This window comes from Danio aesculapii, chromosome 23 (assembly GCF_903798145.1).
Source record: "Danio aesculapii chromosome 23, fDanAes4.1, whole genome shotgun sequence".
Lineage (NCBI taxonomy): Eukaryota > Metazoa > Chordata > Actinopteri > Cypriniformes > Danionidae > Danio > Danio aesculapii.
In genome coordinates this window covers 30,249,644-30,270,151 of record NC_079457.1, presented here as the reverse complement: position 1 = coordinate 30,270,151, position 20,508 = coordinate 30,249,644, and the positions used below count along the sequence as shown (strand labels likewise).

Sequence of the window (20,508 nt, the reverse complement as noted above, 5' to 3'; positions counted from 1 at the left end):
TTGTTTTCTTAAGTTGAATTCACAACTAAACATAATAAATGAACTATTTCGTTTTTAAAACTAAAATTTTACTGATTTGACTGCTAGACTGCTCCATGGTTGAAGGTGGGGGACACATTTGCGCAGATGTAAAAATTATGTTTAAATAAAATTTTTAGACCCTCGCCGTGCAAAATGATAGAAAACGATATTATATAGTATCATTTATCTTTCTAGGTATTTATTTTGGGCCCCCTCATATTTTCTGGGGCCCTAAGCGGCCGCTTATCTTGCATATTGGTTAAATCCGCTCCTGTACACACAGACAAACGCACACATTTTCGATGATCTATATCAGATCTATACTACAGCACTAGGTGGCGCAAAGGTAGAAATGTAAAAAAATTGACTGGTTATTTATTTTTATACTCCATGCTGCTTGCTCTGCAGTTGTTCAAATAACATTAAAAAATCTTTATGGTAACATTATTTAAACAAAATATAAATGTTAATATGTTGAATGTATTAAGTTATGTTTTGTTTCTTTTATTATCTGCAGTGTCATGCTGACACTCTTTCAGAACTCTTTTCCAGCTCTTATCAGCAAGACTAACACTCATTGTGTATTCGGCATGTGCGCTCTTTTGATTGGACTGAAGAGAGTTCAGCGTGTTCGCCACTGGAGTATTTAGCTGTCAATCACCGCGGCACGTGTGTTGTTGTTCACAAGCCCCGCCCTCTGGCACGTTGTCTCCGCCCACCTTACTTTTCCTCCAGCGTCGTCGCGTCGCTTTACGTCAGTTTACTCCAGCCTTCTGCAATGATGGGCAGTCGAGCGAGCGCTGGTGAGTTTCTCTCTACACCAATAAAATCACAGAGCCTCGCCGTGTCATTTGAACAGGGAAGAAGGAAACTGTCTTAAAGAAATGCCTTTGTAGTCTCTATTGTTACATCTCGGTCTGTTACAACCGTTCAGCATTTAAATCCCAGTGTTTTTGTTTCGTTTAGTAAAGAACACGATATGTAAGTAGCACGTTGTTGTCATGCGTTTGATTCTGCTTGATTTGTTCTGCTGTCTACTAACATTTCTAAACACAACTTGACTTGATCTAATAGCATTTGACGTTTGGATTAATTGCAAGTAACCGAATGCTTGTTTTGAATGTGATGCATTGCATAAAATCATTAGCAGGCTGTTATTGCAGTCGCCGAGGCTGAGCCCTGTTAAATAAGGGATTGTGCTAATAACATTATGGTAAGTTCAGACTGTGGGAGGTTGTGCTTTTGTGTACAAGAGGTTTATATGTGCACTTTTTCTTGTATGCCACAGAGAGAGCACATACTACAGTCCCTGAACACAGTGGTAGGATATATGTGTTTGTCATCATCCCAGTGCAGATCCTGTAGTTGTGTGATGTGATAAATTGGACTACTCTTAGAGCAGTTTTAGTTATTGTTGTTTATTGAGGTAAAGTTGGTTTTATATTCACACATATCTGTATTTTAAAGGCTAGGACGGAGTGTATCATAATTAACAAGATTGAGATAAAGATGGGTTTATATTCGTATTTCGTTCAGTGACAACTTGACATGCTCCCTATATGGTTACTTTGAATATTCGGTCTGTAATCACATGTAAGTATGATTGGAAAACATTATTAGCACTATTTATTTTGTACTTTAGTAGCCATTTGTTGCAAATATGATTTCACTATTTAGCTTTTGCAAAGAATACTTTTCTAAAATTACATTATTAAGGAGAAACTTTGAATGTGTGAATATAAAACCAACTTTACCTCAATATTATCAAGGTTATTGCATGTAAAACACAAATAATAATAATAATAACAAAAAAAAATAATTAATACATATGTAATATTTAACATTATTACAAATAATGTTTTTCTGAAGTGTTTAATATTAGTCCAGGTTTCGCATACAGGGCAATCTGTTAACAAACCTGCAGTTTTACTTGTGAACATTGTGTTGCTTGTTAAACATTCATAATAATACCTTTTGATATTTTAATGTGTGTGTTTGTTGGAAAGATTTAGTTAAATCGCACTTTAAAAACATTTTGTGTGTGATTCTGTGTGACATATTTTAGAACAGCTTTAGCTTTTCTGAGTTTGGTAATGTCTGTTACTTCCTTGTGTGTTCATGTCTATCTAAACAATTTGTAGTTTACTACTGCTGCTCTAAATAATTTCAGTGTTTCTGTGAGATTGTTTGGGATTTAAATTCATAGGGATCAGATGATCATACAAAAACAAACAAATAAACAACAACAAAAGAGCTCAAGGTTTGAGTAACTGCTCACAAACTCTAGAAACTGGATGTAACTTTTACTGTATCTTCAGATAACACTTAGAAAAAGTTTTTTTTTTTATCTGTATTTTGCCTTTGTCTTGCAAATATATAAATATTCTTAAATCTATTTTGGAAGCAAAATTATGATGTTTTTTTTTTTTGGGTGAAGTGAATCAAAAAGAGCAAATTTATTAAAAAAAAAAAAAAAAAAAGCCCATCTGTAAAAACAAATCTGCTTTGTTGTCTCAGAAAATGTACTTATTTTAAATGTACTTAGAAGCACTTTTCATACCACAGTACTGTGGAAGATAAATGTTTTTTTTTTTGAGACCATTAATTGTGGATTTTGCATATATATTGTGAATATAGCTTGATTGCTATTGCTCCAATACAGGCAGAAGATCTCAGATTGCTATGAAATGGTAAAAGGCTTTTTTATTTATTTATTTATTAAGTTATTTTACAAGAAAGAACAGCTAAAAATATAAACCATGAAAGGACATTGCAACACCTGGCTTCTCTTTATCACTCATAAAAGCATTTTGTTTTTCATTTAACACTTATCAAAGAAAAGGACATACTTTTCAATTCGCAACTGGATATAATGTGTCTGATTGTATGAATGTGAGCTCTGTGAGACTGTGCTTTAATCTTTTTCTGACCTTTTGGCAGACAAGATGAGCCTTCCGCTCTCACGTTCAGAAGTGTTTGGGCAGTTGAGGAAAGAACTGCATGATGACACCGCATTTCACCAGTCAGATGTGCATATCTTCATCATCATGGGCGCTTCGGTAAGTCTTTACTATTTTGATTTATTCGTCACTTTTAATGAGGAATTAACACAGTTTCACTTGCAGTCATGAATTCTCTTTTACTTCGCACACCTTGCATCTGCTTATGGACCACAAATAGGTATATATATTTACAAGGGCTGCAGATTTCTAGTAATCTATTGAATTTTCCGAATAGATACAAATGCACATGCTCATCATCACACCTTAGCTACCTATTTGTAAAAGCACAATGAAATGGGCGTCTGTGTGTGTGCGCATATATACAGTTTAATTACCAGATTTGTTTCATTTTACTGGAATGACATGAAATCTGAACTTTTCTGGCCTTTTTGTAAACATCTCACAACTCTCTCCCAGCATCCCTTGCCACAAATGCTTTTCTATTGCATAGTTACACATTTTGTCATGACCTTAATAATTATTTATTTTTCCTTTACTTTATTATTATTATTATTGTGTAATGTTTTTATTTCATTGCTATGTTATCAGGAGTTTTGGATGGTGAGAACTGTACCTTTAATTCTATATATAGAAGAATAGATAGACTTGCTTTAAAAGTATTATTTAATCATAGTACTTGCTAACTATGCATGCTTTTTGCATTAAATACTGATATATTTGGACATTAAATTAAGAGCAGTTATGCTTCTCTAGATGGACTACCTTAGAATATAATGCAATTTTTCCTTCTGATTTAAAAATAAATTGCCAATAGAAAAACAATAGCTAAAACCAATAGAAAGTTTTTTTGGTTGTTTTTTGTTTTGCTAAAGGCACTAGAAATTATTAGGCATTATACCAGACTTTGGGTTGTGGTATCCGCTGCGTAAAACATATGCTGGATAAGTTGGCAGTTCATTCCGCTGTGGCAACCTCTGATTAATAAAGGGACTAAGCCATAAAGAAAATGAATGAATGAATGAATAAATATACCAGACTAAAATATTTTTAAAAATACTTCAGAGTAGGGCTGAACAATATATCGTTTGTGCATCGGTATCACAATGTGTGTATCTACAATAGTCACATCGCAGTTCGACCCAGTTTGTCCGAGTTAATGAAATTTCCATGCAGAGCTGTTAAAATCCTCTGGTGAAATTATATTCATATTGCAATATATATAGTGACCAAACAAAATATCGCAATGTTAGATTTTCCAAGATCATGCAGCCCTGCTTCAGTTGGCCCTCCTCCAAAGTAAATGCTTTAACAAGCATTTGATTGACAGACGCAAACAATCTTTTTTGATTTGATTTAAGTTTTTAAGCAGCCACTATACTTCATGCTTTCAATTTGACATGAATTAACATGAAATTGACTCTTGCAATCAGAGAGTGTGCATTTCCTAATGATCTGTTCACAGTCTTTTACTTGGTCCACTCACAAAATTGCAATATTATGACAAATCCCATTTCAGGGGAGCCAAAATGAGACTTTAAAATCAGTCAGATCACTGTTTAAACTCTCAGTAATTTGCACACTTAATGGATTAGTTCTCTCAAAAATGAATACTCGTTCATCATTCAATCTCCCTTCACTTGTGTGCCAAATCTGTCTTCTGTTGAACACCAACAAAGATGTTTTGAAGAATGTTGAAAATCTGTAACCATCGACTTCCATAGTATTTGTTTTTCATATTATAAAAGTCAATAGTTACAGGTTTTCATCATTTTTTAAAATATATATTTTTGTTTTTAACAGAAGAACGATGGACTAATTCAAGGATGAGGTGACTTTTAAAAAAAAAAAAGATATAAAAACATTACCCAAAAATGATGCATGCCTCAAATATGAAATGGATTAATGCATTCATATTATTGTTAAATATGAAATCAAGTTTGAAATATTCTTATAATAAACAAAATATTCTTTTAATAAACTGAGCCATAATTTAAGTAAATGTTCTAAATAAAATAGTTTTGCTTATCATTGTTTTCTTGATCGAGTTTGTAATGTTTATTTATTTACCGTCAATTTTGAAAATTGATTACAAAATTGCTAACTTTTATTGCTAGTGTGTGAACACCATTCATTGAAACTTAAAAAAACTGGACCTTAACGTCTATAACAGCATGTAGATTAAGTAATATTTTATAATAAAACTGGCATCACTAATAGTACGCATGTAGTTGTTGTAGTTTTCCTGGTATCAATTTACAGCACAGCTGGATTACTGATACTCCAATAAAGGAATCAATTTCAGATTCATGTGAGCTGCTAGATAGTCTTAAATATATATAAGGAAGTACTGGTGAAATAATTACGCAACAGTAAAAGCACATTACCAACACAAGGCTTCTATTTATCATCCAGACAGAACAGGCTAGTTGAGTAATTCAGAGGTTGAACACTTGCGGTCTTAAAAGTTGATTGGTCAAGTGTGGTGGCAGAAGGTCTGTGATTGGCTGGACTTGGTAAAATGCTTATCTAGAAAAGTTTGATTCGATTTTCAGCACCCATATAAAGCCATCACGTGAATTTAAATTGAAGTATGCACTACAATAGATCAGAACTTTGCACTTCTGACTATTGATTGTTTCTTTTCTTGTATTTTTGTGATGAAATTTAAACCCTCTTCCTTCTTTTTTGCAGTTTTTTTCCCTTGTTCCTCTTTTTTTTCCACCTTTTAGATTCCGATTTTGCACAACTGCTTTGTGAAAAGATCTTTGCTGCCATTGGCTTTTGACATTCTTATTGTTTAGGTTTTTAAATAGGTGCTAGTGAGCCGGATTATGCAATATCACTCCCTGTCAGCACTTTTCTTTCAGTAAGTGTGGAGAGAGGTGAAAGAGCTGGCTTGTGTGTTTTGGATGAGGGTGGGGTTGGAAAAGATGGCCAAGAGAGGGAGATTCATGGCCTGATCTGAATCGTTGGTTGGCATTGTATTGCACAGGTTCATGGCATAATGTGTAACCTGTTATGTAACCATATTAAAATATGCGACATCACCTCATTTGCCTGACCTTGAGCCACTTAACGTTCAGAGAGCTCCCCCTAGTCTGACAGACATAAGCAAATTTGTTTCAAACAACATAATCATTTCGTAATGAAACCTGTGAAATATGCAGTTCAGATACATTGCATTGAGAATTCCTGGCATGAGGATTGAATTTCACTGTTGACCAACTCTGATTGATGCAAATACTTTACTAGCAAATACTTATTTACTAGCATCTATGCATGGGACGATAACTGGTTTCAAAGTTTATCATGGTTTGTAAAAGTCAAGGTTTTAAAAAATGCAAAAATTTTCTGTTATATCGTTCCTGTATGTGTAAGTTATTTTTAACATGTATTTTTGCAATTATTTTGTTTAATTCATAGTCATTTGAAAAACAAATTGCTTATCCGCCAACATCTACCTATGCTATTGTGAACAGTGCAGTGGCTTACTTTATTTCCAAAGAAAAGAGTGATATTCAAGATGCCTTGTGAAGAAGAAATATGTGTTTTTAAAAACTAATGAAAAGAACAGAAGTCAATGATTTATTTTTAATTATTTGGCCTGACATGTTTACTGTTCCAAAATAGAATGGAAATAAAATATATTGTGTTTAATTAAATAAAAAAAGTAGTTTTTCACCCAGGCATTTAAAAAGAACATATTTTACAGCAGTAATCACAATAGCGTTGTATATTTGTCCTAGGTTATCATCCATTATCATTAGAATCTTATACCGGCCCATGCTTACTAGCGTTTGCATCCCCATAAACATCATTCCTATGTTCTGTAGGTGCAGCTGTGACTTAAAGGGTTTGTTTATCCCAAAAATGAAAATTCTGTCAATAATTACTGACAACTCATTTCGCTTTAAACCCCCAAGACCTTTGTTTGACCTCCGAACACAAATTAAGATATTTTGCAATAAGTACTAGAGCTCCCTGATCTCCATATACATCAATGGTCTCAAAGAAAGGTTCCAAAAAACAGTCAAAATTTGAATATTATCAAGTTACGCAAACACGTTTGTGCTTATACAAAACAAAATTATGACTTTAAGTTTCTTCTCCTCGGTGTCAGTTTATTGTGCATGTTTATTTACTCATTTTAATTACAATCTTTTTAAATTGGAATGTGTGAATGTTGTCTAATGTGACAATGTTAATTCAGAGAAGAAATATCAAATATTTTCATATTTTTAGCATATTGTTGAAGTTCTGGCCATGTGATCTCATAAAGCGACCTGGGGTCTGTTCTTTACATGGATTACTCATTTAGCTGGATTTGCTTATTGATTTGACATGATCCAGGATAGTTTCATACTTCAAAATTCATCGGAGAGTTGTCAACAGGTCTGGTAGCTCAAACCGGCAAACCACACTTATTTCATATAAACAGGATTAGATTGTCTTTCAAGCAAATGTGATACCAACTGCTGATATTTTACAATTACAATAGTAACCTATATGTTATATCTACTGTATTAAATTAGGGAAAATGGTAAATGTATATTTCTATATAAAATATATTAAAATCAGTGTATATATGTATATGATTTAAAGAAAAAATCTAACTTATGAAATCTACAATCTGAAATAAATGGGGTCATGGGGGTGGTCCTCCCCAAGCGGTTCAAAGAGAACATTTATCAGTGACTTTATAGGCTATTTTTAAAAAACCAATATGGACTTTTTTTTGTAGATACAAATGCATGCTTTTAAAAGATACCAACCCAAATATAGTAAAATTTTTGTATGATAATAGACATGGCCTGTATTCTATTTATATATTTTATTTTTTTAAGGAATTATAAAGTAATATGTCTGTAATTGGATGGTTTGACACCTTTCCAATATCCAAGTCACCAGACGCCTTTCCAATATCCAAATGCTTTTTTGATGTAAAATTAAGTTAAACAGTTAGCTATGCCTTACACCACAGGATTAAGAAATTTATACTAAACTAAAGAAAATCTGCTCTTAAAGTAAAACTAAATAAATACTCTTGACACTTGAAAGTGTAAAGACTTCAGCCCACAACAAATGTGGAAAGTCATTGCGTATCATATTTAACAAACCGTTTACTATTGTATGTAATCACATGGATAATTGAATATTAATCAAATCATATCTTTACGCTACTGTGCTGTCAGCCAATCGCTGCATTGCTGATCATGATTTTAAGGATTGAGCATAATATTCTTAGTCTGAGGGACGTGTTGTTTAAATGACTACATTGAAACTAAACACACATTTGACCTGTTCCCAAAGAACAGCTTTATCTGTTTGGCATTGTCGGAAAATAAGCTGCTTAAGTGGTAGAAAAACAACTCCAGGTGTCAAAATGATTCTTATATACTGTACATTTGGTCTTTTCTCCTCCCTAAAGTGGTATTTTTAAGATGCACTTTTTATCATTTCATGCTGTCCCTGGAAATCAAATCCACGGCCTTGTGTTTTCCATCGCTGTGCTCTGTTGTTTACACTACGAGATCACTGCAGAGATAGACGTTTCCTCACTTATGAACAAACACAAACCACCATTTTGTAGAAACCTGAGCAAATGCATTTCAGTTTTTGAGCATTACCTCCCTGCCATGTCACCATCAGATGTTGTAGTTATTTATAATAAAAGCGAAGCAGCCATAGTGACTAACAGATTAAATAGCGAGCTGTAAATCAATTAATATTGCATATCTGGAGAGGACTCTCCCACACTGACATGAATCAGCCAAGACAAACAGAATAGTGCTGTATCACTGAGCACAGAGCGTTTCCCATGTATCTGAAAGGGTGTGGAGCAGATCTGGTGAGATCAGTGACCTTTGCTTTAAGAAGTCACGTTGAACAGGGATGTGTTTGAATCTGTTTGTATCTGCTTTTTTAAGCTGTATTGTATCATGGTATAGTTATTTTTGCATGTATTATTTGAAGTATCATCTTTAAACCCAGCATTTTTTGTGACATGACTCACTGTGACATTGTTGACATATTCGGGCAAGACTGATGGCCAGAACTGCTTTTTTAGGCAGGCAGGTTTTCCCGCAGGTTTAGATTTTTCTTGAGGTGCAGTGAGCCATGTCCTAATGACGGTTGACTATACAAGGTGTCCGCTGGGTCCTAAAGTCTTAATGTCTTAAGTTGTAAAAATTTTAAGCTGGGCTTAATGTTCCTTTGTTCCATACCATCTGTATGTCGCAGCAAAAATCGGTACTCATCAGACCAGGAAACGTATTTCCAATCTTCTATTGTTCAATTTGGTGAACCTGTGCGAATTGAAAGCTCAGTTTCCTTTTCTTAGCTTACAGGAGTGGCACCTGATGTGGTCTTCTGCTGCTGTTTCCCACCCGCCTCAAGGTTGGACGTTTTGTGCATTCAGAGATGCTCTTCTGCATCTTTTGGTTGTAAAGAGTGGTTATTTGAGTTACTGTTGCCTTTCTATCAGCTGGAGCCATTTTCCTTTGACCTCTGGCATCAACAAGGCATTTGCACCCACAGAACTGCCACTCACTGGATATTTTCTCTTTTTCTGACCATTCTCTGTAAACCCTAGAGATGGTTGTGCATGAAAATCCCAGTAGATCAGCAGTTTCTAAAATATTCAGATCAGCCCATCTGGCACTAACAACTGTGCCACGTTCAAAGTCTCTTAAATCACCTTTCTTCCCCATTCTGATTCTGATGAACTGCAGCAAATTGTCTTGACATGCCTAAATGCACTTAGTTGCTGCCCTGTTATTGGCTAAATAGAAATTTGCGTTGGACTGGTGTACCTAATAATGTGGCCAGTGAGAGTATTTGTTATGTATATGTGATACAGGCACAATCATAAAAACAAAACTATGCGAAACAATTTAGGTTCGTAGATATTTAAATTTATAAATCATTTGTTGCATATATTTTATATCTTAATGTAAATAAACATTTTCTCAAATATTTGTATGCATGTGTGTATTCTGTATAATAAATATACACAGTACACACACTTAAATTGTCAAACACACTTATTTTGCCCATCACTAGAAAAAACTTTAGTGTTATGCTCTGTATAAGTCTGAAAATTCCTTCATGATTGTCTTAAAAGTATTAAATTTGACTTGGTGAAACCTGCTGAAACTATAGATTATACTTAGTTTTTATTGAAAGAACGTATTGCCAGAATGCCAGTGGTGGCAGACACACCCTAAAGATGTCAGGAGAATAAAAATAAAATAGAACATCATTAATAACACAAATGATTGACTTATTTTAAGTAGCTTGTTTGCAAATAAAGGTGGAGTTAAATCTAAAAGCTTTGCTGGCACTGCTCCAGCATCTAGCACAATTCCATTTTGGGCAACTGCTCACACTATGTACAGTTGTCTTGAACCGGACCGAAGCATGTTTGTCCCCCCTCCCATCTCCCCCGACGGCCCGCACTCACATCGCATTTGGGCCTGAGCACGCTTACGTCATCGATGATGCGCTGTTCAGTAGAAAGCGCTCTCACTCAGCACAGTGGAGATTTCTTTAGTTATATCGTTTTAGTGGTTTGGGATGCAGTGACACGCAGTCAAATATTTTGCCGAATAGATCAGCCACTTTTGTTGCTCATAAACAATCATAAGTCCTCATGCTGCAGGTATTCTGAGGTTTTCTAAAGGTGCAGCTGTTGTGCGGTGAGGGATTTGCGTCTTTAATAATCTACGACAGTTCGTGTTCATTGAACAGTAAGAAAGATTAATAAATCCATATGACACAATCCCGTAAAAGTCACGTCTCATCTTCAGTTTCGGGTTCAGGCACGCTTTGCACTCAAACTACGAGCGTACCACGCGAAAGCCCAAGTGAACCGCACTCAGTGAGGCCGATTCAGAGTACTCGCACTTCTCAAACGAACTCGAAAATGGGCCTGGGCATGGTTCAGATAGCATAGTGTGAGTACGCCCCAACTTATGGTCATTTCTCAGTTTCTACATTCTCTCTCCTTCAGCTGTACTGTCTAAATTAAGGAAGGTGGAGTAAAATCCCAACAGTGTTCATTCTTGTTTAGTAGGTTTCCAGTATTGAATTTGACACATTTGCAGGATTTGTGTTGAGGTTATTGGTTGGGCTTTTGTTCATCATTTGGCCGTAACACTCCGGGTGTCCCTTAAATTCACTGAATATTGGATTGTAGGTCTTGTATCATTTAAAAAGGTCTTAATTTTTCAATGTCCAGGCAAAGCTATCCTATCAGGCCGACACCCAATCACCAATAATCCATCTCAATTTTTTTTCTTTTATTGCAAAGAGGGGCCATTCACAACTGTTGTTAGACATTTTTACAGCAAGTTCTCTTAATTAAATTTCCTTATCAGAAAAAAAGCAACACATCCCTTTACATGATCTTCCATTAATACAAAAACTATTTACAGAAGTACCTAGGCCATTACAAAAAATCCTTAATGTGTAACCCTGTATAAGTCTAAAATTTAATTCATAATGGTCTAAAAAGGATCTTAAAAAGTCTTAAATTTGACTTGAAGAAACCTGCAGAAACCCTAAACACTGATTTTAGATCACTCCCTTGTATAGTATACTGGATCTAGTTTTGAAAACGTTGCAGTTGCATAGTTATATGTGTGGCAACTTTTATGTTATTTTATATTAAAGAGCCCCTATTATACATGAAATAGGGTCATATTTTGATTATAAGGGTCTCCATTAACAGTCTAATATGCATGCAAGGTCAAAAAACACTTTCATGGTCTTATAATATGCATTTATTTTGACCTAATTATCCCAGCGACTCCCATATGATTCGTTCAGTGATTCATTTGTTCCCAAACCCCTCCTCAGCGTGAAGCTAATCTGCGCTGATTGGTCGACACTGACAGCCTTCAGCGCGAGACAGTGCAATGCCCAGCTGCTAATCAACAATATAAAAGAAATCACAGTGCACACACGCTTCATAGTGTAAGGCGTGGATTTTGGCTGCCAGTGGGTGAATGTAAATGCAGACGATGGACTTGAAAATACTGATGACTAACTATTTGATTGAGCAAAAACTCCCAAGAACTTGGGAGGAGATCTCCTAGCCCGTCACAGTCTACCTGCTCTTTACACACACACACACACACGCACACACACACACACACACACACACACACACACACATTACCCTCCTCCTTAGAGGACACAACACCAAAACATCCAAAAACAGAATACCTCGAACCTGAGCTGAACTATTTTGAAACTTGACAAACAAACAAAAACAAAGCAGCACGCGTCGCGTTTTCAACGTGGCATTAGACGCGATATGAGAATATAAAGAGTTAACCTGATACAGTACACGCGGTTACAAGTAACAAAACACAACTAAATACATAATTTGCAAGCTAGAGTAAACGAGGCAACAATTTTAATCGCACGTACTTACACTGGTGAAATGGAGGAAGAAACTGATCAATGATGCAGATGCACTGATCCATGTTCTGACATAGTCCATCAGTAGACTTTTCTGATCCTTTCTTTAACAAACGGCAGATGAAGTCTTTTTTTTTGTAAGCATGTAGTTTCCAGAAGTACTGCACAAGGCTGGGCTATAACGCTGAGGTATTTTTGCAAAACTGAACCTTAACCATCTTTGGGTAGAGACTGTCAATAATATCCATCTGAGCACAGCGTGACTTCATTGACCAGTGTGTGTGTGTGGCTTTTTTTTCTGTGTTAGTGGACGGGGCTGCAGGTTTCAAATCTCCCGGGTTTGCACGTCCAACTACTGGGCAGGGCTTGTGTTTCGTAGCCGCGTCATCGCGAAACACCTAATGACTCGTTATCAAGACGACTCGTTTGAAGCACTACGAGTCGACTTTTTTATAGCTGAATTTTAAACACTGTACACTTACAGATTTAAGCCTTAGCTGGATATTTCACTTCACTTAGAGCTGTGTTACACACTGCATGGAAGGTCATTTTCAAAAAACCCATAATATGGGCTCTTTAATGTGTTTTTTTTTTTTTCATTTGTAGGGAGATCTGGCCAAAAAGAAAATCTATCCAACTTTGTGGTGAGTACTCTGTCATGCTGACATAACTAGACAAACATGCATTTATTAGAACTCAACTGATCAAAAGTTTGTGGTGATTGTAGTTTTTTAATTTGTCTGTTTTTGAAATAAGTCTTATGAATGCATTTGTTTGCTCAAATAAATTTTGATTGTCTTTTCTCATCTAATGTATTTATAGTATTTTTTCCTGTGACACAAAGCTGAATTCTCACAGTCATTACTTTAGTCTTCAGAAATTATTCTAATATTATGATGTGCTGCTTAAGAAACATTTCTTATTAATGTTATCAACACTGAAGACAGTTGTGCTGCTTGATCTTTTTGCTGAAAATGATGCATTCCTTTCCAGGATATGTTGAAAGTTCAAAAGAACAGCATTTACTTAAAATGCAAGCCCTTTGTAATATGTATACATGTCTTTAATGTCACTTTTGATAAATTAAATGGGTGCAGGGCATTTAAAATAAATTTCCATCACAAGAATTTCTGACATTCAAACTTTTGAATAGCAATACATGTCTATTAAAGGGATGGTTCACCCAAAAATGAAAAATTAGCCACGGTTTACTCTCCCTCAAGTGCTTTCAAACCTTTTATGACTTTCTTTTTTTCTGTTGAACACAAAAGGAGATATTTTAAAGATATTTTATTTGTTTTTCCTACTGTGGAAATCAATGATTACAGCTTTCCGACACTTTTCGTAAGATAAAAAAAAAAGCACAAACCGGAAAGGAAATAATGATGTAATTTTCAGTTTTGGGTAAATTCTTACTTTAAGACACTTGTCAGTTTTGATATTTAAGATACTTGTGTAAAAGTATTTCCTTAGTGTGGTAAGGGAAAAGCATTTAACAGAAGAAAATATGCATACACAATTTGTCATTTTATTTAACAGAAAATAAGACCATTTTTGTTCTTTTTTTTCTGTCATTAAAAGACATTTTTAAAATCCCCTTAGTAAAAACCTTTGACTAATTGAAAAAAAAAAAAACATCATTTTGAACCTGATTTTATCTAATGTTCAGATACTTGTAGTTGAAGTTTATGCCAATTAGCTAATAGAATATATTTAATTAAAGCCTTATTTGCTTATTAAAGCAAGCCACTTTAGAAAACTTAAAGTACAAAAAAAAAAATTCAATTAAAGAATAATGATGATGATGATGATAATTTATTTTTATTTTGTCCCGTTCGACCGTATGGTCTTGCTTTTAATATCTGTTCCTCTCTTGTAGGTGGTTGTTCAGAGATGGTCTTCTCCCTGAACAGACATATTTTGTGGGTTTTGCTCGTTCAGATCTGACTGTGGATGCCATACGCTCAGCCTGCATGCCCTACATGAAGGTCACAGCTCAGTTTTCTCCATGTGCTGTCTTGTCTGTTTTACCGTATGTTTGTGTGTGTGTGTTTTTGTGACAAATCAGGACACAAATGTCTATATGACACGGCTATTACAAGGCAAAGGTTACATTTTGTAAAATAAAAAAAATAAATCTGTGGATTTATGTGGAACGATTTTGGGAGTATAGTTATTAAACACTTAAAATATGGAATAAAAATAATAACATTTGTAACTTGTAACTTTTAACTTGTAACTTGTCATTTTCATATTATTAATAATGCTACTGAAATTGAATATTAAAACTGAATAAATATATTTTTACACACAATTAGTAAATAAATAAATACACTGACGGATTAAAAATCGGCCTAGGACATTGCGTCATATCACTATTTTTCAAGAGGCTTGGAAATCATAGAAAATATATTTTTTTAAAAAATAAAAGTTTCCTGTGAGGGCTGGATTTACTAATGGGGTTGGTGTGGGCCAATAAAAGGGTTTGTGCCGAATAAAATGATGAAAACCTTTGAGATGTCCTCATAATTCACAAAACCGTGTGTGTTTATGAAGCTTTTTTATTTGTTCTGTCTTCAGGTAGTAGACAATGAGGCTGAGCGTCTCGCTGCTTTCTTCAGCCGAAACTCTTACATCAGTGGGAAGTATGTGGATGAATCCTCTTTCTCTGACCTGAACACACACCTACTGTCTCTGCCTGGAGGAGCTGAGGCCAACCGGCTCTTCTACCTTGCCTTGCCACCCAGCGTCTATCATGACGTCACCAAAAATATCAAACATCAGTGCATGAGCACCAAGTGAGGAGAAAATAAACACATGCTTTTGTTTGCTTATTTAGTATGGACAGCTTTACTGACAGCTAGCACCAGCACAAACCCTCTTTTTCTTTTACATGTGCATTATTTGTGCATTTACCAGAGGTTTTATCCAAAAGGGATTTAAATTTATTATTCATTTTCAGGCACTGCGTAATATCATTGGTCTTACTGCAGCCATTTTGCAGCAGCAAAGTTCCTTGATTATTAATCTGAAGTGATAATATAATTATGTCAGCCTAGAAAGTACAAACTTTTACAGAATAGTCAAGTTTTATATAGCAAAATTATTAAAAGAAATTGTGTCAGATACTAATGGTGTAATCTGATTCCACAATTTTTGCTAAGGTAAAAAGTGCTCTTGCCAGATCTGATAGGCTGAATGGATAAAAAAAATCATAAAACTGTTTAACTCTAGGTGTTCCTTATTCGATGAAGAATTCATGGTAATTTGTTGGAAAAAAAAAATTAAGAGAGAACCCAGTCTAGGAGACTTGAAAGCAAGCAGAATTTCTTTATTGAGACGTGTTGGTTAATCTGTAGTCAAGCAGCGCCTTCAAGAAGTCCACAGGTCTGCAAGAGACTACTGGAGTCTATAATATGTATTTAGGAGGAGGGGAGTGGCTAGGTGGAGATGGCTAAATAAGCATGTAAATTAAGTATTATTGTCAGCTGGGTAAATTGCATTTCCCCAGCCCCGATCTCATTCAAATAAAGTACTGGAGTCAGAACCCATCCTGCCACTTTGAAAGTGAAAGATCAGCTTGAAAGTGTTACCTAGCTATTTGTTAGGCAATAGACACAGCCGTACTTTGAACTGTGAGGTTTTAATGTCACACCCTAGCTAGAGTTTTGAATGAAATGAGCTAATTAAAAACCAAAGAATATAACTTTGCAGTTATATATAGATTATTGATTTGAAACTGGATTATATACATTTATATTTTTACAGTAATTACGAGTATAATTTATTGTATAATTAGAAAAAAAATGGAAATAAAAATAAAACCAAAACAGCACAATATCTAAAACAAAAAAGAATAAATAAATTGTTTTTATATTAAAGAAAATGACAGTTGCTCAGAATAACAAATGTTACGTTTTTTTTTTTTTTTGAGATAGAAAGTCAGGGTTATTCCATGAAATTGTTCGTCAAATCTAATCTGAAGTTAAAACATTTGTATTTTGTATAAATAAGGCTCTATTTACAATTTCATCAACAAAATCAAACATAAAATAATGTTTTACTCAAACACACAGCTATAAATCATACATTTTCATCCACTTCAGGTGAACGCTGTAGGAATTGCAAGCTTGCATATGTGCCTCCCACTTGTCAAGGGTGCTACCCCCCCTCCCCACTTGGGGCCCCCATCAATAATCCTTGAGAGAGAGCCCACGCTACACCACTTGGCCACGTGTGTGTTATTCCCTCATTATGCCAATTATAATGAGCAGATAAAAGTCCAAGTTAATTTCAAGTGTGCTAATTGCATTTGGAATCTGTAACTGTCAACTCTCAAGATGGGATCCAAAGAGCTGTCACTATCAGTCAAGCAAGCCATCATTAGGCTGAAAAAAGAGTCAACAATCAAGAGAAGACACCAGTGTGAATATAGAGGATTCACCACAAGATGTAAACCATTGGTGAGGCTCAAAAACAGGACGGCCAGATTAGAGTTCTAAAAAATCCCTCACAGTTCTGGAACAACATCCTATTAACAAATGAGATCAAGATCAACTTGTACCAGAGTGATGGGATAGGAAGAGAAGAGTATGGAGAGGGAAAGGAACTGCTCATGATCCTAAGCAGTGAAGCATGGTGATAGTAGTGACATGACGTGGGCATGTATGGCTGTCAATGTAACTAGTTCTCATGTATTTGTTGATGGTGTGACTGCTGACAAAAGCAGCAGGATGAATTCTGAAGTGTTTCAAGCAATATTTTCAGCTTATATTAAGCCAAATGCTTCAGAACTCATTGGACAGTGCTTCACAGTGCATATGGAGAATGACCCAAAGCATACTGCAAAAGCAACCAAAGAGATTTGAAGAGAAAGGAGTGGAATGTTATGCAATGGCCAAGTCAATCCCCTGACTTGAATCTGATTGAGCTTGCGTTTCACTTGCTTAGGACAAAACTGAAGGGAAAATGCCCCAGGAACAAGCAGGAACTGAATACAGTTGCTGTAGAGGCCTGGCAGAGCACCACCAAGGATGAAACTTAGCATCTGGTGAAGTCTATGTGTTCCAGACTTCAGGCTGTAATTGGTTGCAAAGGATTTGCAACCAAGTATTAAAAAGTGTAAGTTTGACTTATGATTATTATTCTGTCCAATTACTTTTGGACCCTTAACAAGTGGAAGGCACATATGCAAACTGTTGTAATTCCTACAGCGTTCACCTGATTTGCATGTAAATACCCTCAAATTGAAGCTGATAGTTTGTCTGCAGTTAAAGCACATCTTGTTCGTTTCATTTCAAATCCATTGTGTTGGTGTATAGAGCCAAAAATGATAGAATTGTGTGGATGTCCAAATATTCATTGACCTAACTGTATAAATGGTTCTCGAGTTCCAAAATCAAAAAAGAGTTAAGATGTGTAAGTTTGTGTGTGAATTCATGGCAAAACAGTAAAAAAATGCTTCAGAATTTAGCAAAAACTTGCCACAAAATAGGTAATTTTGCAAAAATCTGAATTATTATTAATATTATTATTATTATTATTATTATTATTATTATTATTATTTATTTCTAAAAAAATTTTTGCAAAATCCTGTAGGGACTGATTTTTTTAATTCACAGTGTTACAGTGTTCACTTGGGTTAAATGTAATGCGGGTTTGTTCTAGTAAAAAAAGTCTTTTTTTTTTTTTTAAACACAATATATGCTGTAATTGTGTTCCCACAGAGGCTGGAACAGGGTGATTGTGGAGAAGCCGTTTGGCCGTGACCTGCAGAGCTCAGAGGAGTTATCCAGTCATCTCTCTTCTCTCTTCACCGAGGAGCAGATCTACCGTATAGACCATTACCTGGGCAAAGAGATGGTGCAGAACCTGATGGTCCTCAGGTGTGCCACTCTTATTTCCTTCTCGCTGTGTGTGTTTATCCCCGTCTGCCTTCTGCTTTTCACTGGCTGTCATACACAGTTGTCATTTTTGCATAATTAACGGTTAAACAGCATAAGGAAGCTCTTCTTCTTCTGTATCCCATGGTTTCTCTCCTCTCTTTCCTTAAAGGTTTGGAAACCGGATTTTTGGTCCCATATGGAACCGGGACAGTGTAGCGTGTGTGGTTCTGACCTTCAAAGAGCCATTTGGTACCCAGGGCCGTGGAGGATATTTTGATGATTTTGGTATCATTCGGTTAGTTGTGGTTTCTTTTGCTTTGAGATGTTTTTGCACATGAGAATGTTTAATCATGGGGTATTAAAGGAAGGTCATCGTTTTCTTTGGTGGAATGGGAATAAATAAAAGCAGAAAGAAAAAAAACAAAGCTTAATTGCACCTAATAACCACAATTTTTTTTCCCACAAGAATTCTCTACAAAAGCCATGTTAATTTCTTTATAGGCTAATCAAGCATGCATTTGTTTTTTTTTTGTTTTGTTTTTTTGCATGTTTATTATTGTTGGTCTTTTTTAGTTTTGTATTTTTTATTATTTTTTGCATATTTTTTTAACAATATAAAGTAGACATAATTATACTGATTATAAATGTTATTATATTTTTGAATATACATTATTATTATTATTATTATTATTATTATTATTATTAATTTTCTTTTCTTCTTAGTCCCTTTATTAATCAGAGGTCGCCACAGCGGAATGAACCAGCAACTTATCCAGCATATGTTTTACGTAGCGGATGCACTTCCAGTTGCAACCCATCACGGGAAAAAAAATATTATATTTTTGGTTATTATGCATTCTTATTATTATAATTTTTGATAGCATGGTATTATAATTGTACTGATTGTAATTTATTTATAATTTTGTAAAAATATTTTTGCCATTGCATCATATCATATCAGTTACATTCCCGTATAATACATGCTTTCTAGCGTGAAAATGTTGCGCACTTTTTATTAAATTCACTTACCAATGGAAGATCAAGTTCCATGTGCTGTGGCTTTGCTTCACTTAATTATCCAATGTGTCCATATGTCTAAATTTATCTCAACTCACCAGTAACTTTTTAAATGTATGTTCCTGTAAGAAAACATCGTAAATAATTGGAAAGCCGGCGACCGCAATAATGAAACCCTTGGGAACAACTGTGGTCGGAACCAAAGTTCGCAGGGCTGTGTTCTCTGAATTTCTCTCAAGTGAACTTCTACATTCTGATTGGTTGCCGCCAAACTGCGTCATAGCTCATTACCATAAAGTTGACTTGATTTCAACTCTCCTCGATGGCCACACCGGCGAAGATGCACCGCGCTGCTCCTCGCCACTTAACGCCACCAGCTCCAATTGAAAATGAATGACCGCTTTCAGTGTGAACATACAGTTTCAACAGTGTTTTTAAAAGACTAAACACTTTATTGATATAGTGTACAACCAAGCACATGTGGTCAGAACAGAAACGAGTCGCAGGTAATGAAGTATCAAGTTTCTCCCAAAGAAAATTCGGTCTAAGCAAAATGCTAGCAGGCGTCTGTAGCTCCGCCTCTTTGCCCTTGTTTGGTATCCCACGGTTGGTGCAATAACGCGAAAAAAGAAATGGCAACATTTGGCCATGCCTACTTGTAGCTTCTTTTGCGTTATTCAGAAGCTTATGGGTGAAGTCACAGATACCACGTCCATATCTTTTACAATTTATGGTTCTCACGAGCAAAAGAAAGCAGCTGAATACCGAATGAGAGGATAATTACTCGCGCGCGTGATTCGTTCTCTTTGAAATAGACTGGACAAAAAGCTATGATCATGCACCCACAGTCCTGCTGCTTTAGAGCTCAAGATTTAAAAAAAAATATATATATATACACACACACACACACACACAGTTGAAGTCAGAATTATTAGCCTCCTGTTTGGAAGAAAAAATATTATCAGACATACTGTGAAAATTTCCTTGCTCTGTTAAACATCATTTGGGAAATATTTAAAAAAGAAAAAAAAATCAAAGGGGGGCTAATAATTCTGACTTCAACTGTATATCTTTTTGTAAACAGCAGCGGTCACTGCTTTTGTCTTAAATATTCTTTGAACAGATTATTAACAGGCCTAACATTGACCGTGTGCGCATGATCATCCTTTCGTTATCAGTCGCGTTTTTTTCCTGCT

General features: G+C 35.3%; 1 protein-coding gene across 2 annotated transcripts in view; it reads left to right on the top strand.

Moving 5' to 3' along the window:
* Positions 1–787: 787 nt before the first annotated feature.
* The window catches only part of g6pd (glucose-6-phosphate dehydrogenase), a 30,210-nt gene continuing 10,489 nt past the window's right edge, over positions 788–20,508 (top strand). The window contains exons 1-8 of one of the 2 annotated variants that reach the window (XM_056449094.1): positions 794–824; positions 988–1,002; positions 2,962–3,080; positions 13,017–13,054; positions 14,290–14,398; positions 14,991–15,208; positions 18,137–18,295; positions 18,465–18,590. In XM_056449094.1, the coding sequence (XP_056305069.1) occupies positions 800–824; positions 988–1,002; positions 2,962–3,080; positions 13,017–13,054; positions 14,290–14,398; positions 14,991–15,208; positions 18,137–18,295; positions 18,465–18,590 (809 nt within the window). In that variant the 5' untranslated portion in view covers positions 794–799. Of the gene's footprint in view, positions 825–987; positions 1,003–2,961; positions 3,081–13,016; positions 13,055–14,289; positions 14,399–14,990; positions 15,209–18,136; positions 18,296–18,464; positions 18,591–20,508 lie in introns of both variants that reach the window. The other variant, XM_056449095.1, reaches the window with a different exon arrangement.